We start from the raw sequence: 21,909 nt of genomic DNA on the forward strand, positions 1-21,909 counted from the left end.
ATTTTATATCCTGCAACATTACTGTATTCATTGATTAGCTGTAGTAATTTTCTGGTAGAGTCTTTAGGGTTTTCTATGTAGAGGATCATGTCGTCTGCAGACAGTGAGAGTTTTACTTCTTCTTTTCCTATCTGGATTCCTTTTATTTCTTTTTCTGCTCTGATTGCTGTGGCCAAAACTTCCAAAACTATGTTGAAGAGTAATGGTGAGAGTGGACACCCTTGTCTTGTTACTGTCTTTAAGGGAAATGCTTTCAATTTTTCACCATTGAGGCTAATGTTTGCTGTGGGTTTGTCATATATAGCTTTTATTATGTTGAGGTATGTTCCTTCTATGCCTGCTTTCTGGAGAGTTTTTATCATAAAAGGATGTTGAGTTTTGTCAAAGGCTTTTTCTGCATCTATTGAGATAATCATATGGTTTTTAACTTTCAATTTGTTAATGTGGTGAATTACATTGATTTGTGGATATTAAAGAATCCTTGCATTCCTGGGATAAAGCCCACTTGGTCATGGTGTATGATCTTTTTAATATGTTGTTGGATTCTGTTTGCTAGAATTTTGTTAAGGATTTTGCATCTATGTTCATCAGTGATATTGGCCTGTAGTTTTCTTTTTTTGTGGCATCATTGTCTGGTTTTGGTATTAGGGTGATGGTGGCCTCATAGAATGATTTTGAAAGTTTGCCTTCTTCTGCAGTTTTCTGGAAGAGTTTGAGTAGGATAGGTGTTAGCTCTTCTCTTAATTTTTGGTAGAATTCAGCTGTGACGTCATCTGGTCCTGGGCTTTTGTTTGCTGGAAGATTTCTTTCTTTCTTTTTTTTTTTTTTTTAATATGGAACGCTTCACGAATTTGCCTGTCATCCTTGCGCAGGGGCCATGCTAATCTTCTCTGTATCGTTCCAATTTTAGTATATGTGCTGCCGAAGCGAGCATGCTGGAAGATTTCTGATTACAGTTTCGGTTTCCGTGCTTGTGATGGGTCTGTTAAGATCTATTTCTTCCTGGTTCAGTTTTGGAAAGTTATACTTTCCTAAGAATTTGTCCATTTCTTCCAAGTTGTCCATTTTATTGGCATAGAGCTGCTGGTAGTAGTCTCTTATGATCCTTTGTATTTCAGAGTTGTCTGTTGTGATCTCTCCATTTTCATTTCTAATTTTGTTGATTTGGTTCTTCTCCCTTTGTTTCTTGATGAGTCTGCTAACGGCTTGTCAATTTTATTTACCTTTTCAAAAAACCAACTTTTAGCTTTGTTGATTTTTGCTATGGTCTCTTTTTTTTCTTTTGCATTTATTTCTGCCCTAATTTTTAAGAAATCTTTCCTTCTACTAACCCTGGAGTTCTTAATTTCTTCCTTCTCTAGTTGCTTTAGGCGTAGAGTTAGGTTATTTATTTGACTTTTTTCTTGTTTCTTGAGGTAGGCCTGTATTCCTATGAACCTTCCCCTTAGCACTGCTTTTACAGTGTCCCATAGGTTTTGGGTTGTTGTATCTTCATTTTCTTTCGTTTCTATGCATATTTTGATTTCTTTTTTGATTTCTTCTATAATCTGTTCATTATTCGGAAGCGTGTTATTTAGCCTCCATATGTTGGAATTTTTAATAGTTTTTCCCCTGTAATTGAGATCTAATCTTACTGCATTGTGGTCAGAAAAGATGACTGGAATGATTTCAATTTTTTTGAATTTACCAAGGCTAGATTTATGGCCCAGGATGTGATCTGTTCTGGAGAAGGTTCCATGTGCACTTGAGAAAAAGGTGAAATGATTGTTTTGGGGTGAAATGTCCTATAGATATCAATTAGGTCTAGCTGGTCCATTGTGTCATTTAAGGTTTGTGTTTCCTTGTTAATTTTCTGTTTATTTGATCTGTCCAGAGGTGTGAGTGGGGTATTAAAGTCTCCCACTATTATTGTGTTATTGTTAATTTCCCCCTTCACTCTTGTTAGCATTTGCCTTACATATTGCAGTGCTCCTATGTTGGGTGCATATATACTTGTAATTGTTATATCTTCTTCTTGGATCGATACTTTGATCATTATGTAGTGTCCTTCTTTGTCTCTTTTCACATCCTTTATTTGAAAGTCTATTTTATCTGATATAAGTACTGCAACTCCTGCTTTCTTTTGGTCTCCGTTTGTGTGGAATATTTTTTCCAGCCCTTCACTTTCAGTCTGTATGTGTCCCTTGCTTTGAGGCGGGTCTCTTGTAGACAGCATATATAGGGGTTGTGCTTTTGTATCCATTCAGCCAGTCTTTGTCTTTTGGTTGGGGCATTCAACTTATTTACATTGATAAGAATGGTCCTGTTGCCATTTCCTTTGTTGCTTTAGGTTCACGTTCATACAACCTTTCTGTGTTTCCTGTCTAGAGAAGATCCTTTAGCATTTGTTGAAGAGCTGGTTTGGTGGTGCTGAATTCTCTCAGCTTTTGCTTGTCTGTAAAGCTTTTAAATTCGCCTTCATATCTGAATGAGCTCCTTGCTGGGTACAGTAATCTGGGTTGTAGGTTACTCTCTTTCATAACTTTAAGTATGTCCTGCCATTCCTTTCTGGCCTGAAGAGTTTCTATTGAAAGATCAGCTGTTATCCTTACAGGAATCTCCTTGTGTGTTATTTGTTGTTTCTCCCTTGCTGCTTTTAATATTTGTTCTTTGTGTTTGATCTTTGTTAATTTGACTAATATGTGTCTTGGGGTGTTTCACCTTGGGTTTATCCTGTTTGGGCTCTCTGGTTTTCTTGGACTTGGGTGGCTATTTCCTTCCCCATTTTGGGGAAGTTTTCAGCTATTATCTCCTTGAGTATTTTCTCATGGTCTTTCTCTTTGTCTTCTTCTTCTGGGACGCCTATGATTTGAATGTTGGGGTGTTTGACATTGTCCCAGAGGTCCCTGATGTTGTCCTCACTTCTTTTCATTCTTTTTTCTTTTTTCCTCTCTGCTTCATTTATTTCCACCATTTTATCTTCTACCTCACTTATCCTTTCTTCTGCCTCTGTTATTCTACTGTTGGCTCCCTTCAGAGTGTTTTTGATCTCATTTATTGTATTATTCATTTTTCTTTTTTATTTTTTCTAGGTCCTTGTTAAACATTTCTTGCATCTTCTCAATCCTTGTCTCCAGGCTATTTATCTGTAACTCCATTTTGTTTTCAAGATTTTGGATCATTTTTATTATCCTTATTCTAAATTCTTTTTCTGGTAGCTTCCCTATTTCCTCCTCTTTTGTTTGGCTTGGTGGGCATTTATCATGTTCCTTTACCTGCTGGGTATTTCTCTGCCTTTTCATCTTATTTAGATTACTGGGTTTGGGGTGGCCTTGTTGTATTCTGGTAGTCTGTGATTCCTTTTTATTGTGGAGGTTTCTCCCAGTGGGTGGGACTGGGTGTTTGGCTTGTCGAGGTTTGCTGGTTAGAGAAGCTTGTGTCAGTGTTCTGGTGTGTGGAGCTGGATTTCTTCTCTCTGGAGTGCAGTGGAGTGTCCAGTAGTGAGTTTTGCGATGGGTTTGGTGTGACTTCAGGCAGCCTGTATATTGACACTCAGGGTTACGTTCCTGAGTTGCTGGAGAATTTTCGTGGTATGTCTTGCTCTGGAACTTATTGGCTCTTGGGTGGTGCTTGGTTTCAGTGCAGGCTGGAGGCTTTTGGATGATCTCTTATTAATTAATGTTCCCTGTAGCCAGGAGTTCTCTGGTGTTCTCAGGTTTTGGGCTTAAGCCTCTTGCCTCTGGATTTCAGTCTTATTCTTTCCATAGCCTCAAGACTTCTCTCTCCATACAGCACTGATAATAAAACTTCTAGGTTAATGGTGAAAAGATTCTCCACAGTGAGGGACACCCAGAGAGGTTCGCAGAGTTACATGAAGAAGAGGAGAGGGAGGAAGGGGATAGAGGGTGAGCAGGAGGAGAAAAAGGGGGATTCAAGAGAGGAGAGACAGCTCTAGGCAGTACTCTGTTCCCTAAGTGTTCTCCGCAGCCCAGAACACCCACAGAGATTCACAGAATTGGATTGAGAAGAGAAGGGGGAGGTAGGAAATAGAGGTGATTTGGGGGAGAAAAAGGAGAATCAAAAGGGGGAGAGAGTGATCAAGGCAGTAATCACACTCCTGAGTAAAAATGGGTACTGAAGGTTGGATTCTTAAATGTCCAAAATTGATATCAAATACTGAAAAACAAAGATTAAAAATCTAGAGTAGAGGTTAGACTCTTAAAAATACAATAGTAAAAGACCACAAGAACATAAAAAATTAAGAAATATATATGGAGTTTGCTTTAAAAATAGGTTTCTTTTTTTTTTTGCTAGGTTATAGTGGGTTATAAAAATGAAAATTAAGGAGTAATAGAGGACTTAAAAAAAAGAAAAAGTAAAAAAAGAAAGAGAAAAAAATTTTTTAATTAAAAATAAAAAAATAGTAGTAAAAATATATCTAGGAATTTCTCTGGAGCTGTTGTGGGCAGTGTGGATTCGGTTCAGTTTCAGATAGCTCCTTGTTCGAGGTTACACTTCTCGGTATCTATAGGCCTCTTCCAGTGTAGTCGGTGTTACCTACAGGGATTTTAATCTGTTGCACCGGTCACTTCTGAAGTGGTTCCCTTTGTTTATTTGGCTTCTGTTTGCAGGTCTCTTCAGTGTCTAATTTCCGCCCTGACACAAGCGGGCGGAGGTGGTCTCTTGTTTAGGTTCGCTTGTTCAGTCAGTGCTGTGGGGAGGGAGGGGCACTGCAGACAAATATCACTGGCCTGTGTGGGGAGCACTCGCAGTGTTCCGGCCACGCTGGGTTTGCCCCCGTTCAGGGCGGGTGTGTGTGCATCCCCCATCTACACTGCTCAGGCTCCAGGCTGCTCTCCAGGGAGCGGGCCATGTGTTGCGTGGACTTCCCAGGCCTAAGCTGCTCAGATTCAGGTTTTCAGGTATTCCACAAAAGCACAGACTTGGTTGAACCTGCGTTTTGTGCCTTCCCCGGTCGGAGCAGCTCAGGCAGCCAGGAGCTTGACAGGTGCACTCTCCCTGGGTGCAGGGCGGCTTCTCCCCTCTACAGTCCCCACCTCAATTTCCGTGCACGCCCGTCGGGTGTGCCTTGTGTCCCTTCTGGGAAGCTGATTTCTGGCTGCGACCCTCCTGGCGGATGTCGACCATCCAGAATCTCAGGAAGTCTTTGGTTAGAAGCTGGAGGCATGTTTGCAGTTTGGTAGGGGGTGCTGTCTCTGGGGCCACATTTGCCCCTTTCCCCTCCCCCCTGCCTCCTGCCTTCGGTGGGGGATGGGCTGGTCCACTGCCAGCTAGCTCTTCTCTGGTATTTGCTCAGTCCTTCGTTCTGGGAACCGGCGGGTAGTGCCTAAGTTTAGGGCTTTTCCCAACTTAATTCTCTCTCTCTTGCTATCCCACAGTTTAAGTTGCTATCTCACGTTAGCTCCCTCCAATTGCCCTCAGGGCATTCAGGCCCGGTCCTCACCCTAAGCACTGCCGCCCGCTCCTCTCCGTTCTGCCCCCACTTGCTGGTGGCAGATGCGAGCGTCTGGGGTACTTTTCTGCTGGGAGTTGCTTTTAGGCATGTAATCTGTGGGCTTTATTTATTTTTCCTCCCAGTTAGGTTGCCCTCTGAGATTTGAAAACTTCCCCCAGACCCGCCAGTGAGAGGGTTTCCTGGTGTTTGGAAACTTCCTCTATTAAGACTCCCTTCCCAGGACGGGTCTCCATCCCTAATTCTATTGTCTCTCTTTTTGTCTTTTATCTTTTGTCCTACCTCCTTTCAAAGACAATGGGCTGCTTTTCTGGGTGTCTGATGTCCTCTGCTAGCAATCCGAAGTTGTTTTGTGGAGTTTGCTCAGCGTTCAAATGTTCTTTCGGTGAATTTGTAGGGGAGAAAGTGGTCTCCCCATCCTTTTCCTCCGCCATCTTAGTTCCCTCTCCTGATGTGCAGATTCTTCTGGATTTTTTCAGTGCATATACAAACATGTTCCCCCCCCCACACAAATTCACAAGTTTTATTTATAGATAGAACCTTTATTCACATACCATTTTGAAACATACTTTCCCCTGCTGTTTCTGCCTGTGTCTAATGGGATGCTTGCAACTCTCTGTGAGGTATTATCAGGTCCATTTTAGATGTGAAGAGTGAGGTTCAAATGGTTGATGTTCTGTGCCCAAGCTGGTGACTCACAGTGACTGCCCCCACTTGTCTGACACAGGCTTGCCTTCTGCCTGACTCTGGGTTGGGGCGGAAGGACCTGTGAAGATGGGACAGGAGGCAAGTGGGTCCTCTCTTTCCAACACTGGCTGAGGAATATTCCATAAGTCAAGCTTGTGTGATTTGGCAGCTGAGATGCTTCTTGTTTGATGAAAGCCCTTTGACAATGACCCAGAACTTTCCTATTGATGAACAGAATGTCCCCACCTGTGGCTTCCTGCCACCTGTCCTGGCTGCTTTCCACTTGTACTGAAACCACACACTTCATCTCAGGACTTAGTGAAGCTCAGTTTCTTTTATCTTGGTGCAGAAGAATTCCATGAGAGGCAAAGTAAAAGAAAAAGAGTGAATTTATTAGCATAGGATGCTTGTGAGAGATACAAGTGGGCAGGCAGAAGGGCCTTAGAAGTGAGTAGGTTTTAGTTTTACAAATGAAAGAAAAGTGGAGAAGATCCCCTTCTTACTCATTTTTTGAGTAAATGTCAAGTTTTCATCATTAGTTCCTCCTACAAGTCTTGTGGGGGAGTTTTTGACCCTATATGGCCCAACCGGGAGTGTCATGGTGCTCTGTAAAAGAGCAGAAGGCTGGCAACGTAAAAAGAGCAGAAGAACTTGAACTCCTGCCAGGCTGTGTGCCCTGGAGACCAGAGGCTTCATAGTTCTGAGCTTCCTGATTTTGTGCCTAGTATGTTAGTCGCTCAGTCGTGTCTGACTCTTTGTGACCCCATGGACTGTAGCCCACCAGGCTCCTCTGTCCATGGAATTCTCCAAGCAAGAATACTGGAGTGGGTTGCCATTCCCTTTTCCAGGAGATCATCCTGATACAGGGCTTGAACCCAGGTCTCCCACATTGTGGGCAGATTCTTTACCATCTGAGCCACCAGGGAAGTCCACCTATGGATCATGTCCTTCTGGCCCACAAACAGTCCAGGAGATATTTCCCCTGCTTACCTGGCACCTGAACATTTATGCTCCTTCCTGCTCTACCCTGAGCTTGGAAGGGCAGGGGCAGCTGTAAACTTGAGATTCAGAGTCACCCTTTCCCACCCCCCAACTTGTTATCATGGCAGGTACTGAGTCCTGCAGATCCAATTTTCACACCATGGTACTCTGAGCTGATTTGCAGACCTCTCTCAGTAACACTCTAGCCCCTCTTACTCCAAAGTCTATTTGGGCAGCTGCCAGGTGTGGGATGGGGGAGATAAAGAGGCGGTGGGGATTGGCTGACTGGGCTGCCAAGCCCAGCCTCCCCTAGATCAGAGGTCAGGCCAGGGAGAGAGACCTTCTAGGAGGAGGGGACAGGAAATCGTGTGATAGCAAGCCACTCCTGACAGAAAGTGCTAGGTTGGGAGACAAGAGCTGGGCAGGGGGTGGGTGGGGGTGGTGCCATAGCTAGGGGTGGGGAAGGCTGCCCTAGGCCATGGTCCCAGGTAATAAAGTGGCCTGGGAAATGAATAGATACCAGTGGGTAATCTGTGCATATGTCTTTCTGTCTCTCTCTCTTTGTCTCTCTGTCTTTCTCTCTGTCTCTCCTCTGAATTTCTCTGGTTCTCCCTCTCCCAGCGCCTGTCTGCCTGTCTCCGAGCCCTTCTTGCCGGTCCCCAGCACTCCCCATCCCTCCCCCTCTCTCCCTTGCTCCTCTCCCTCTATCCGTCTCTGCCTCACAGCTCACCATCACTGCCTCTTCCTTCATCCTCAGGATTCACCCTCCACCCCATCTGACCACAGGATGCTGGAGCTGAGCCTGTCCTGGCTGGGACTTGGACCAGTGGCAGCCTCCCCGTGGCTGCTGCTGCTGCTGGTCGGGGCCTCCTGGCTCCTGGCCCGCATCCTGGCCTGGACCTACACCTTCTATAACAACTGTCACCGCCTCCAATGTTTCCCGCAGCCCCCGAAACGCAACTGGCTCTTGGGTCACATGGGCCAGGTGAGTGTGAGCAGCAGGACAGGTCTGGGGGACCAGGGTGAATGGACTTCCTGAGGGTCATGAATAGGCCTCAGGGTTTGGGCTGGGGTCTAGGACAGCAGAGAAGCCAGGGAGCCCCCTCTTCCCTCTCACTCATTCCTCTGCTCTGCCATTGAGACTGTCCCCACATTCTGTCTTTCCAGACCTGCCTGCCTTGCACACTTATGCACCTCTGAGGCCAGGCTGCACAGAACCTGGTCCCTTGGCCTCTCCAGTCTCCATGGTGACCTTGAGACCTCCTCAAATGTGCTGTGCAGGGTCTGCTCTGCATGTGGCCACTTTCCTGTGTCTTTTCATTCTGGGTTACAGCTTCCTCCCAGGAAACAGCTATCACCTCCCCATCCCCACCTATGGCGTAGAGTTACCCACCCCCTCCCCTTTCAGGGACCCCTTCCTCTTCTCTTACTCCTCCCCTAACCAAGAGGTCCCACTGGTCCCCTCACCCCATCTGGATAAAGTTGGACAATCATTTCCTCTTTCAGAAGCCTTTTTAGGCCTTCCCTTCCTCCACACCTGCCCACCTTATGCCCCAGACCTTGAACTTTCATTGGCCTTTCTCATGATAATTGAACAGTGAATTGTTCAGTTACTTATTAACCATCTCCCAGTTTGATGATAGTTCTGGTGAGCAGACGCTACAGTGCCAAGTGCAGGGCTGGCATATACTGTAAGCATGCAAAATAAATTCTTAAGGACCTAGGTAATGAACTTTCCATCATCTCCCTCGGTCAAAGTCAAAATGAATGGGTATCCAGCACCTTCTACCTAGCAGTCCAGCTAAGAGGTGAACGCAACTTTTCTTTCCTGCCTGGGATGAGAACTACAACTTGGGGGAGGACTTACTGCAATTTTACTGTTCATTATGGCAACATTCAGAAGGGAAATAGATTCTAAAGCCTGCAGGGAAGATTTCCTGAGATTCTGGGTCTTGAAATGGTCTCGGCAAAGCCTGGGGGAAGTAGGAATGTTACAAAGTCACTGCGGTTCTGCCGTCCCCTCTAGCGGCTTGGTGGTGGGGTCTAGTCTTGGTCACTCTTCCTTTCTCTAGCCCCTCTTGCTGTGTGACCTCAGATAAGTGACTCTTACTCTCTGGACCAATCTCAAGTGCTTTGAGTGACTTATGTTCACTTGCCAAGAGCATCTGGGGGTATTTGTCAGACTTGAATGGGGTACCCAGATGGGGAAGACTCTGAGGGTTTCACCAGGAGACAGCCCTCCCTTCTTCCCCCTTTGGGGAAAATGGCCTCTGTTCTTGCTGTGTAAATGGTATGCCCATAGGTTAGACAGGATGCAGAGCCCGGCCAGCAGAGATTAGAGCCGCTCTCCTGATGGATAAGCAGAGTTCATGTAAGGACAGCCCTTGCCGTAGATCAGGACTGGAAGGCCCTAGGTCTGCAGACCCTTCAGCATGCAAGGGACTGGAGGCTATGTAGATGGAACAGAATATGAAATGGAGAACAAACCCAGGGAGGAGTCCTGAGGCCACCCTGCTGTCCACAAACCTCCCCAGTGGGCATCTCCTTCTGTGGCCACCCCATGGGGCTGAAATCACTCCCAGGACAAGAAAAACTTGCTTTCTCAAGCCAAGGTCAGCCTCCTTGTGGGCAGAGAGCCTGTCTTTTTCCTGTGCTCTGGGGTATATCCTTGGGACTTGGAGATGCTCCAGGACCCTCTCTCCCTCAGAGGGAAGGAGGAAGCAGAAGTTCCCTCCCTCTGTGCAGAATCCCGCACACTGTCCACTGCGGTGGCTTCTTTGGAGAGTGATGGCACTTACCTTGGTTGCAGTATCCCTCCACGGAGAAAGGCATGCAGGACTTCACCCAGCTGGTAGCCAACTATCCCCAGGGATTTAGGATCTGCCTTGGCCCTGCCATTCCCATCATCATTTTCTGCCACCCTGACATGATCCGGACCGTCGCCAATGCCTCAGGTACCCATGCAGAGCTTGTGCTGGTGGGTGCCATGACACCCCTCTGGGCTTCCAGCTCCTCCCCGCCAAGCTTCCATGTGGCCCCTACCGACCCCACTCCACCTCCCCTCCTCTCTCTCAGCTGTCTTTCTCTTTCCTTCAAATATTCACCAATACCGTTCTCGCTGCCTCTTCCCTCCTCCCAAGGCTGTCTCTACCCCACCCTGGTGTTCTGGGTGAAGGACACCCTTAGTCTTGAGGTCACATATCCAGTGTGGTAGGTCAGGACCTGGCCAGAGGAAGATGTTGGGCTGTGACAACCCAGAGAAGCAAGGCTGTCTGCTGGGGCATGCTGGAAGGCTTCCTGGAGAAGGAGTTTCTGGAACTGGGTCTGGAGTGATGAGCAGAAATTTTTTCAAGCAGAGCGTAGAGGGATGTAGTAAGCATCCATGGCTTCCCAGACCCCTTTCCAAGTCTGGCCCCATCCCATCCATCCCCTGTCTGAAAGCAACAAAGGCTTCTAGCTGGTGTAGGACCTGGGTTGCTATTTCCATGACGTCTACCTCCCTGAAGGGTCGGTTTCTTTGATCCAATCCTGGGGCTTGACCACTTCCAGTCCAGTGACCTCCTTCTCCAGTCCCCAGGAATCTTCCTGAGGAGACTCTGCCACACGCTGGCTCCCTTCCTTTGTCCTCTGCCCCTCCCACCCTGAGACAGTTCAGGCAAACAAGGGGAACAGGCAGTGTGTTGCAGAAGCCTTGGAGCTGACACCAGAATGCTGGGTGAACCTGGGAAGTTCCCTGGCTGTCTCTGGCTGCTGAAGTTATCTTTCATTGTTAGCAGTGGAAACAAAACCACCCTATTTGCCAAGAAATTAATGGATTTTGAAGTCATCCTCCTTGAGGGTGTATGCAGGCCTATCTGGGCTCCAGATATTAAATAATGTCATCAGACATCTGTCTTCATCATTTAGTTCCGAGTTCATCTGTGATGGCTTCCCTCTCATCCTTGTTAAGATGAAGCCCAGAAGCTCAATCCCCACAGAAAAGTCAGCTCATTCACAACATTTGTAGGAAAATGACAGGATTTCCTTTAATTTTCCTTGCCAGATTCATAGGACAAATTTCTGCATCTGCAAGCCTCTGAGTGCCTAGTCTTGGAGGCAAAGGGTCCTCTGAGCTATTGTTGTGGCGTTCAGAGCAGTTTAATGGCTAAGAACTCAAGCTCTGTGTTTGGACAGACTTGGACTTCCACCTCAGGCTTACTGTCTGTGAGAATGTCAGCAAATTACTTTATTATGTAGAGCCAGAGTTTCTTCACCTGGAATATGGGGATGGAAGAGAAGTTGCATGAAAATGGTGTTTGGGGTCCAAACAGGGAAGTCCCCATTCTATCATGTATCCTTGCGTGTGTGCTGAGTCACTTCAGTCGTGTCCAACTCTGTGTGACCCCATGGACTGTAGCCCACCAGGCTGCTCTGTCTGTGGGATTCTCCAGGCAAGAGTACTGGAGTGGGGTGCCTTGCCCTCCTCCAGGGGATCTTCTTGACCCAGGGATCGAACCCCTATCTCTTACATCTCCTGCATTGGCAGGCAGGTTCTTTACCATTAGCACCACCTGGGAAGCCTATTCTGTACCCAAGAGATCCCAGTTCATAAACGGTGTGGAAGGGACCCTGGGAAGAGACTGAGAACAGAGGAGCGGCTGCTAGAGGTGATCCATGGGTGCAGGTGTCAATCACTGCTTGCCACTCCTTGCCTCTGGCAGCCTAGAAGAGTGTGAATTGGGTCCTATTTTTTCCTCTCCAGATTCAGAGCTCAGAGGAAGGTCTCCTGTACACACAGGGCTTGACCAGCACCTATGGGGATGTGTACTGCTAGTGGGTTGGCTCCTGGAATGCCATCATCCACATCTTCCACCCCACCTGCATCAAACCTGTGCTCTTTGCTCCAGGTAGACACCTCCCTGGCCACAGCTTGCTGGTTGCCATGGCCAGAGTGTTGCTTTCAGCTGTGTGGGTGACCAGGGTGCAGGCAGAGGGGGGTGTGGCAGAGATACCAATGCCTCCTTCTCACCTGGACCCCTCATTGGCCCAGCCTCCAGACATGCCTACTCACGCCTAGGGCATGTCTGTGTGATGTGGGCTGCATGGCCACGTCTGGTCAGGTTTGTTTCTACCTGAACTCTGGTTACAGCTGGCATATGTTAACCTGGTGACACCTGATATATGTTTACACCTGAGCTCAGAGATTCATGTCTGAGGCTCAGCTGTGGCCAAAGATATCTGAGGCATGTTAGGGCCTGACTGGTTCTTCTCTGAGATTGTCTGATTCTCCTCCTGGTCATGTTTGGGCCACATTTGGGGTCTGTCTGAGGCCTGGGGTTCAGGGTCCCTCTGAGACACGCCTGAGACCTTATGTGAGTCTTGTCTGATGCAGGTTTTAGGGTACGCTTGGGTCACCTGGATCAGGTCTGGTTCAGGTCATCGGTGTGTTAAGTCCTGTCTGGAGCCTGCCTGGGGCACACTGAGGTCAGGTCAGATGTCTTCAGGTCCACGGCAGAGCTGTTGTGTCATATCAGGCTGTGCCATTCATGTTGGGGCCATGTCAGGACATATTAACACATGGGGCCATGTCAGACGTCTCCGGAGAGGTCAGTGCTGGGGCAGATGTGGTGTCCTTGGTCCCCATAATGGTGTTTTGTAGAGTGCTGGGCTATGCTTGTGTCTTCATAACATGTTGGACCATGTAGGAGCCAGGTAAAGGAATGTTGGGGCATGTTGTATCATGTTGGAGTGTGTCTAATCACACAGAGTTGTGTCTATGGACTCTGCTTTGCTCTTCTCTGTACTGCAGCTTGGCCTGGTCCCTGCCTCCCGTCACCTCTCCACCTAGCTTCTGGCTTCCTATGCTCTGGATCCCATTCCTGCTACGCAGGGCTCAGAGCAGGAATGCTGGGATTCCTGGCTGGGATCCTCTATCTGACACAAAAGACCCTCCCCTCTCCCTCTCCCTGGCCCCTGATGGTTCTTATTTATGGCAGCTGTCGCTGCACCCAAGGATGTGATCTTCTATGACTTCCTGAAGCCCTGGCTGGGTGAGTAACTGTTTGCGAAGGGGGTTGGGGATGACACTGGGGACCCAGGGGAAAGTTCTGCCCTTTGCTCACTCCCTGTGGCTGTCTCTGCTAGGGGATGGGCTCCTGCTGAGTGCTGGTGACAAGTGGAGCAGGCACCGTCGCATGCTGACGCCTGCCTTCCACTTCAACATTCTGAAGCCCTATATGAAGATTTTCACCAAAAGCACAGACATCATGCATGTGAGTCTCTTGAACCCAGGGTCCCAGCTGGAGTCTTGGGGACTCAGAGACATCGTTTTGGAGTTCTGGCTCTTCTGGCAGCTTGAGTCCATTGTTCTTTCTTTCTGAGCCTCAGTTTCTTCAGCTTTTAAAATGAGTATGTTGTGATTCCTGCTTTGCAGGGGGTTGAGACGACATATGGAGCCATGTCTCTGGCTCATAGTAAGTTTTAGTTTCTCTGTTTCCATTAGGGAAGCCTTGAAATCTTGAGACACCTTTGGTGATAATGATGCATACTGTGTAGTGGTTATTCCTGAGTAACACTTTGAAACAATAAGAGTTTAGTATTGACAACAGGACTGTGAGTCAGTTGGCTGGTCCTTATGGAGGTGGATGGGGCCGCCCATGTATCTGTGATCAGCTGTGGGTCAGATAGGAAGCTTTGCTGAGCTGAAGTTCTGTGCTCTGTCACATTGGGGACTTGGCTGACTGCAGTTTGATCTAGGATGACCTCATCTGGGGCAAATGGACTTCGTTTCATGTGACTGTCTTCCTTTAGAAGGTATCTGAGGCTTGTTCACATGACAGAAGCAGGGTTCCATCAGATTGAGGGGAACTGCAATGTCCCTTGGGATCGAGGTTTGGGATGAGCATCTCATCATTTTCAGCATGGTCTACTGGCCAAAGCAAGTCCAGGAGCAGGTCATAAATGAAAGATGGTGAAATAGGCTCCATCTCATAATAGAAGCTTCTGAAAATTTACATTGCAAAGGCTTGGGATATAATCATAGGGAAATGAAGGATCAGAAGGGAAGCACCTGGGATTTTTCATACATACAAGCTTCAAGTGAGCTTGCCTCTGTTTCATCGGTTCTGTCAGAATACATGAGATCCTGGGTCAGAGACAAAGGACAGTTTCTTACTCTTGGTGCAGCAAACAGCATGCACTTCCAGTTGGTTGTGTTGTCCCTCCATGTCACCAAATCCCATGCAGAGGACACAGGTGGACTTCGATTGGTGCCTGCCCATGTAGCATGTTGTATTACTGGGGGTAGGAGTATAAGTTTAGGGACTCTATGACTTTTATAGAATTAGAAGCAAGCTTGATATTTGTCCATGGGGAGACATAACCTCACCCCTCAAGGTTGTTGCCTATAAATACAACTCTGCAAAATGGTTAAGGTAAAGAATGTAGTCGTCTTACATTTTTTTTTTTTTTTTTTTGCATACCCAACATTAAAGGGCAGGGGCACTCAGGGCTCATGTAAGACTACTTCTCTCAACATAGGGGACATTTTCCTAATCAATTTATAAAAATAAACAGGAAGAAAGCTAACATTTTTTGTGCACCTGCTGCTGCTGCTGCTAAGTTGCTTCAGTCGTGTCTGACTCTGTGTGACCCCATAGATGGCAGCCCACCAGGCTTCTCGTCCCTGGGATTCTCCAGACAAGAACACTGGAGTGGTTGCCATTTCCTTCTCCATGATGTGCACCTACTTTATGCATTAATGTTACCACTGGATACAAAGATGGAGGAAGCAGAGGCAGGATTTAAAAAACCCAGATCTCCTGACTCCTGGCCATGGGGACTTCATGTCCTAACAGTAATAACTTTCGCTCTCACCCAAGCCTGGTTCTTCCTGGAGAGGGGAGCCCAGGCCCAGGATGCAGGATCTGGGGGAGTCCATTCAACTGGTTCAGACTGAGGAGAGGCTCAGAGGAACCAGTTTTCAGCCCTCATCCTGTCCCCTTCTCTGTCCAGGCCAAGTGGCAGCGTCTGATCAAAGAGGGCCACACCCATCTGGACATGTTTGAACACATCAGTCTCATGACCCTGGACAGTCTGCAGAAATGCGTCTTCAGTTACGACAGCAATTGCCAAGAGTGAGTCTTGGCCAAGGGCCTGGGAACATGAGGCATAGACCCAAAGGAGTAGATGAGGGAGGAAAGACTGCCTTGGACAATCAGAAGGGACTTCCTGGAGAAGGTGGGTCAGAGCTGGACACTGAACAACAGGAAGGGAAAAGAGAAGGAGGCATCCTTTTAGGTAAGTATAATTGCTTGATAAAAACTAGCAGGCTAAAATGAGCAAAGTGTGTGCAATAGTGAGGAAACACCTTGGAAATAAGTTTGGAGGAGTGGGCAGGGTTATATCTTAAGACCTTCTGAAACCAAACAAAAAGGATACGAACTTTATTCTGAGGTTTCCAGAGAGCCAAGGAAGATGTTTGAGCACATGAGGGTCATGGTCAAAGTTGAGCTTGGAAGATATCCAAGAGATAACTTATCAGATGACTCAAGACCAACTGTGATAGGCACAACACCATTCAACTGTGTTGATGCTGGAAGTAAGGAGAGTAGGGAAGATGTTATCCCCATTGTTCAGCTGGGAGAGGATAAGGTCTGAGCCGAGTGGACAGTATGGGGAAGGAAACTGGGTGAGAGAGAAAGGAGAGAAGCCTGATGTCTAAGCTGTGCTCTGGGTGCCTGGGGCATGGAGGCAGCTCACGGAGATGGGATGTGGGTTAAGAAGAGTCTGAAGAGTCACATCTCCTGGCTCATCCCCACACTGTATCTGTGAGCCATCTGTTCTTGGAGCCTCAGTTCCTGAATGGAGGTAGCCCCTGGCTTCTGGGCTTCAAGTGTTTTAAGTGGTGGCTTCCCTTCATGCTCTCATCCTTCAGGAAGCCCAGTGAATACATCACCGCCATCTTAGAGCTCAGCGCGCTTGTGGCAAAGCGGAACCAGCAGCTCTTCCTACACATGGACTTCCTGTACTATCTCACCCAGGATGGGCGGCGCTTCCGCAGGGCCTGCCGCCTGGTGCACGACTTCACAGATGCAGTCGTTCAGGAGCGGCGCCGCACCCTTCCCAGTGAGGGTATTGATGACTTCCTCAAGGCCAAGGCGAAGACCAAGACTTTGGACTTCATCGATGTGCTTCTGTTGACCAAGGTGTGTTCCTCTGGGATCTGAGTTTAAGACGTAGAAGGGACTTTGATCTGATCAGAGAACTTAAAGGTGCTTGAGGACGTGAAGTATGGGTCAGAGAAAAGTTTTAGAGATGATTGTGTGGAATACTGTCTGCAGGGACTGCTAACTCTGAAACTGTCAAGGGCCTGAGATTTTAGTCTACTTGCAAGTTGATAAGTTAGTCTCTGTCTGTGTGTGTTGTATGTATGCAGAATCTTGGATCAGAACAGAGCATTAATTTCAGTAGTCAGAGTAGAACTTGGCTCTGCTTCTCCATTTGCAAATTCCTTTGAGAGCACAATGATGCTTTTACCTGTACACGCAGCCATGCTAGCATCACAGCAGAATTACCTCCAGATTTTAAAATTTGGAACCCATATAGGACAGCTAATACTTCTACCCCTTCTTCCCTAATGTGAGTAGGAAAAGGTATATGGATAGGCATAGGAAGACAGAGAGGGAGAGGGAGAGAGGAGAGAAGAAAAGAGAGAGATTGTTTGGAGCTTAAATAAATCATCTTTGGTGAGAAAGCAGTCTATGATTCTATAGGTTTGATACCCATTCCCTATCTCCAGGATAAAAAGATCTTTGTATTTACTCACCAAGCCTGTGAGCAGATGTCTTTGGGGACAATGCTGAATCTCTAGCTTCCAAAACAAGTTGCTAGTTGTTCATCCTGTAACCCAGGTGGACAATAACTTTTTTTTCTCTAAAATCCCTCATCATGTCAAAACATAAAAATACTAATGGATCATTGATTCCTATCACCAGGCACAACATAGGAGGCAAAGAAATAGAGACCTCTGGAATGGGCATAAGAGGTCTAGGAGTTCAGGGTGGGCTTGGGTTTCTGGATGGATGATGGAGATTCAGAGGTTGGTGCAGTCTCTGTTGCTCAGGGACTATAAGCTAGTGTGATTCTGTGGATCTTGCTTTCTCTCCAGGATGAAGATGGGAAGGGATTATCAGATGAAGATATCCGGGCTGAAGCTGACACCTTCATGTTTGAGGGTGAGGGTCCCAGTGTGGGACTACTTGGAAGGCTGGGTCTCTCTATCCCAGGATATTGCCAAGGGGACCTTGGACCACTCAACCCCTCCCCATCCCCCCCATGGGAGGGTACTGTCCACCCTCTGGTGCTGTAGTAGCCCAGAGATGCAAACCTTTCTGGATACTCCTCAGGCCATGACACCACAGCTAGTGGCCTCTCCTGGGTCCTGTACAACCTTGCAAAACACCCAGAATACCAGGAGCGCTGCCGGCAGGAGGTGCAAGAACTCCTGAGGGACCGCGAACCTAAAGAGATTGAATGGTGAGTGCAAGTCCTCATGGTGTGCTCCTGAACCCCTCTCATTGACTCTGCTTCCTGGCTGGGGATAAGAAAAATTTTGTGTGGATTATGTCATTATTACTTAGTGGGAATAGTAGCAAAGCTCATAAGCTGGATCTGTTACTCAGCATGGACAGCAGGGCAAAGTTTTCTGGCTTTGGGGACAGAAACTTGGATTTCTGAGATAACTGGTGACAATGTGGGAGGGCAGATGCTGCTACTTAGCACACATTCAGTATGTGAACTTCCTCTCTACTCTGTGACCTTTCTCTCCAAAAGTCACATGTTTTCAAACATCTTCACTCCATGAGTGTTTGCTGATCTCCTGCCCCCTATATCCTCATATTATTTAGTCCAGGATTCACATGGAACTCTTAGGGACTAAAGTCATTCACCACCTGCCTAGGAATACCTGCATCTTCCTCCATCCAGTCCCCATTCAACAAACACTGGTACACTGCCCCCCTCTTCTCAGTTCTATGACATCTCCAATTCTTCTCAGTCCCATTCTGTGTCCTGGAGACTCAGAAGGGACCAGACCCAGTCTTGCCTTCCAGGAGCTCTCAGCCTGCTGAGGAATAGTCCCAGGTCAGAACACTCCCAGTGCAGATGGCCAGGGCGGCCTTTAGATTTAGAGAGGAAAGTCGAGGTTGGACAAAATGGCCTCAACTTAGATCTTCCAAGATGAGCAGTAGATATTTTGAGGTGCATTTGAGGTGCTCTATGGTCAAGAAATAGCTGGGACAAAATGAAGAGATGGAGATTAAGAGGGTGTAAGGGAGAAGAGGAGTGAGAGGCAGGAGGGAGGGGTTCAATTTGTACATGTGACTGACTGTGTAAGGTAGATTAATTAATTCATAATATTAACCTAACACACACTACTACCGAGTATGGAATGGATAACCAATTTTGGATATTAATATAGTTTAAATATAGTCTGACATTTTAGTGTGGAGATCATATGCACATTTGTTAAATTAACCCTTGAATACTGTCATTGCTATGGTGAATCATATATTCTACCTGGATAGAGAAACATCTATATGTTCATGTGGCATACAGACACTAACATTTCTTGCTAAATTTAAACCAGGTAGTTGATATCATCATCATCATCTTTTTTCATCATCTTTTCTATTATTTCTCATAGGAAAGCTAATAATGTGTGGATATAAATTTCTTGCCCAGTGAACATGGTAACACTAAATATAGAGTGTCATATCAATAGGAAAAATAAAGCCTATTTAATAAAAGCTCTTGTAACAACTGGAGAGCTAGATGGAAAAAATGAATCCAACCTCTTTCTCAAGTCTTATATGAACATAACATCGACATGAATCAAAGACATAAAATATAAAATAAATGAATCTTAAAGGCTCTAGAGGGCTTCCCAGGTGGCACAGTGGTGAAGAATCCAGCTGCCAATGCAAGAGATGCAGAAGACCTGGGTTCTATCTCTGGGTTGGGAAGATCCCCTGGAGCAGAAAATGGCAACCCGCTCTAGTATTCCTGTCTGGAGAATGCCATGGACAGAGGAACCTGGCGGGCTACAGTCCATGGGGTCACAAAGAGTCAGACACGACTGAATGACTGAGCACTCACAGGCACAAAGGCTCCAGAGGAAGCCATGTGAAATTATTTGTAGTTCCACAGAAGAGAAGGCCCTATTCTTGACACAAGTCGAGGAGCTGTACAAAAAGACCCTGATATACTGTTACACGAAAAAGATACAGACCAGGGTGTACATTATACAGCATGCTATTAACACTATATAACTTTTAAAATGCAATACAGTGTCCCTGGAAGGATACATACAGTTACCTAGGGAAACAGTGAGGAGGGGAAATGAGTGTTGGGCCATAGGAGTGTGTAGTTTTCTAATTTTGAACCAGTTAACTGTACCATTTATTAAGAATTTAAGTCACCACACAAAATGAAGAGGATTAGGAAAAAAACTCAGTCCCCTTACTGGATCTTATCTTCAAAGTTTAGAGAAGTTTTCTAGTGGATTCTCTTGTTTTCTAAGTATAAAATCACTATCTACCAAAAATGACACATTTACCCCCACATTCAAATGGTATTTCTCTCCTCCCCCCTTCTAATTGCATTAACTAGTGTCTGTAGTGCAGTAATAAATAAGAGTAAACATTGAATCTGTTTCTTGTTTCTTACTCATCTACCTTTTTATTTTGTTCTTGCTGTAAAGAAAAATATATTTTTATACAAATTTTTGAATATTTTTATGGCTGGATTTTGGGTATGTTGCTCAGAAAAGCTTCTGAAAACATCAGACTATATTTTGTCTGGTTCTTCTGTGCTACTGCTTTTCTTTCTGTCTTTTTAAAGACCATGTAAATGAGGTACGAGGGATAAAGAAAAAGCCGTATCATTTATGTATATGACTTAATGAGTTTGGAGATATTTGATCCATCTGTGATTTTGTTCTAGGCAGAGAGGATCTTATGGGGCACCAGGAGGGCTGGTGATGTGTCTCTGTATTTGCTCCCTGGACAATTGTCGTGGGGGTTCCTTAGGGACGACCTGGCCCAGTTGCCCTTCCTGACCATGTGCATCAAGGAGAGTCTGCGGCTGCACCCGCCAGTCACCATCATCTCCCGACGCTACACCCAGGACACTTTGCTTCCAGATGGCCGGGTCATCCCCAAAGGTACTCCCAATGACTAGGGGAGGAGATTCCTGGTGAGAAAGAGGGGCCAATAAGGCAGTGAGGACCTAGTCCTGCTGCCCTCTCTTGTTCCACAGGTGTGATCTGCCTCATTGATATTTTCGGGACCCACCACAACCCATCTGTGTGGCCAGACCCTGAGGTGATGCCTCCCCCACACCATACCTCCATCACCCATGTCCATTCCCCTTAGGAGGCCCCGGGGAGACTACAGAATTCTGATTGGCAAATCAGACATCGCCTCCTTCCCATTATACACACATCTGCCTCTCCAATGATGGATGTCCTGGGAGATCCCACATCCAGTGACCCTGTCTTGTCTTGCCCCCAGGTCTATGACCCCTTCCGCTTCGAGCCAGAAAACATCAAGGGGAGGTCACCTCTGGCTTTTATTCCCTTCTCAGTGGGTCCCAGGTGAGGGTAGTGGGCATCTGAGGTAGGGCTGGGTGGTGTGTTGGGGGTTCTAGGACTGAGATTCCAGACATGAGTCTCTGGCAGGGGAGTGGGAAAAATGAAGATGGTCAGAGTTTGGGCTCTCCTTCCCTCCCCTCCCCTCCCCTGGAAGTTATAAGAAAGTGTTTGGGGAATTACAGTGGGTCCAAGCAGGGGTCTACATTGTGCTGGGGGTCCCGTCTCCCTGCCTGCTGCTGTGTTCCTGACTGGGTCTTCGGTCAGGCTCAGATATTCAAGCCTATCTGGGCGTCCCAGGCCAGGTTCGCGTTCTCTATCACTGTGGGTGGGGGTGGGAGTTGTGAGCTAGATTCTAGGAGCGATGGGGCCTGGATGAAGGTTCCCAGCACAGTCAGAGACCTCACTCTGGCCCACAGGAACTGCATCGGGCAGACATTTGCCATGACGGAGATGAAGGTGGTCCTGGCGCTCACGCTACTGCGCTTCCGCGTCCTGCCGGGTGACGAGCCTCGCCGGAAGCCGGAGCTGATCCTGCGTGCCGAGGGCGGACTTTGGCTGCGGGTGGAGCCGCTGAGCGCAGGCCAGCAATGACCCAGCAGCCCCTTCTCTTCTGGAATCATCTAGCCACCTCCCTGAAAATTCCCAGGAATAAAAACTATGTGGTCTTACTTCACTCTGTATAATGGGCTCCAGTTTCACCCATCATTTTAGAACTGATTCAAATGTATTCTTTTTAATGGCTGATTCATGTCAATGTATGCCAAAACTCACAATATTGTAAAGTAATTCGCCTCCAACTAATAAAAACAAACAAAGAAAAAAAAACTATGTGGTTACTCCTGCGCCAGTGTCATCAACAGCCGGCAAGGGGCGCTTGGTACTTTTTAGGTTCAACAGGACCGGAGTGGCTGTGAACTTGGGGGATAGGAGGAACGTGTGTGGGAGGGAACGCTGATGTGGTAGCTGGCGCTCCAACCTGAGTCATGAGGGCAAGACTACTCATTAGGGAAGGTTGACCAGAGAGCTTGATGTAGCCAGGGTCAGATTCACTCCCTGCTATTGTATTACCAATCCCAGTCTGCCATTTACTAGCTGTTTTGTTTGGGGAAATCGTTTCTCTCTCAAAGCCTCATTTTATATTGCATAATAGTAGCCACGT

General features: G+C 46.9%; 1 protein-coding gene and 1 non-coding gene across 7 annotated transcripts; one reads left to right on the forward strand and one right to left on the reverse strand.

The window, feature by feature from the left end:
• Positions 1 to 827: 827 nt before the first annotated feature.
• LOC122441078 lies at positions 828 to 934 on the reverse strand. The gene has a single exon (XR_006269221.1). It is a non-coding gene; the product is annotated as a U6 spliceosomal RNA (small nuclear RNA).
• A 6,522-nt stretch (positions 935 to 7,456) lies between these two features.
• LOC122440655 (cytochrome P450 4F2-like) lies at positions 7,457 to 21,533 on the forward strand. Of its 6 annotated transcripts, none has more exons than XM_043467173.1 (13): positions 7,457 to 7,522; positions 7,878 to 8,105; positions 9,930 to 10,074; positions 13,096 to 13,149; positions 13,244 to 13,371; positions 15,113 to 15,234; positions 16,035 to 16,305; positions 17,268 to 17,334; positions 17,506 to 17,635; positions 20,188 to 20,321; positions 20,417 to 20,481; positions 20,671 to 20,753; positions 21,167 to 21,533. In XM_043467173.1, exons 2-13 carry the CDS (start codon positions 7,908 to 7,910, stop codon positions 21,339 to 21,341), a joined length of 1,572 nt encoding a protein of 523 aa, XP_043323108.1. In that variant the 5' UTR covers positions 7,457 to 7,522; positions 7,878 to 7,907; the 3' UTR covers positions 21,342 to 21,533. The 6 variants fall into 6 exon arrangements, with proteins under 6 accessions (XP_043323108.1, XP_043323106.1, XP_043323110.1 ...); XM_043467171.1 differs by lacking the exon at positions 7,457 to 7,522 and adding an exon at positions 7,538 to 7,653; XM_043467175.1 differs by lacking the exon at positions 7,457 to 7,522 and adding an exon at positions 7,543 to 7,642.
• The last annotated feature ends 376 nt before the right edge of the window (positions 21,534 to 21,909 follow it).

Source organism: Cervus canadensis, chromosome 4 (assembly GCF_019320065.1).
Source record: "Cervus canadensis isolate Bull #8, Minnesota chromosome 4, ASM1932006v1, whole genome shotgun sequence".
Taxonomy (NCBI): Eukaryota; Metazoa; Chordata; class Mammalia; order Artiodactyla; family Cervidae; genus Cervus; species Cervus canadensis.

What these genes read in the sequence shown, in the direction of transcription:
- LOC122440655 (XM_043467173.1), top strand. Translation starts at nt 7,908, where the DNA reads ATGCTGGAGCTGAGCCTGTCCTGGCTGGGACTTGGACCAGTGGCAGCC. An exon ending in CTTCCTGAAGCCCTGGCTGG is followed by an intron (nt 13,150 to 13,243) that starts GTGAGTAACTGT and finishes TGTCTCTGCTAG; the next exon opens with GGGATGGGCTCCTGCTGAGT. An exon ending in AAAGCACAGACATCATGCAT is followed by an intron (nt 13,372 to 15,112) that starts GTGAGTCTCTTG and finishes TTCTCTGTCCAG; the next exon opens with GCCAAGTGGCAGCGTCTGAT.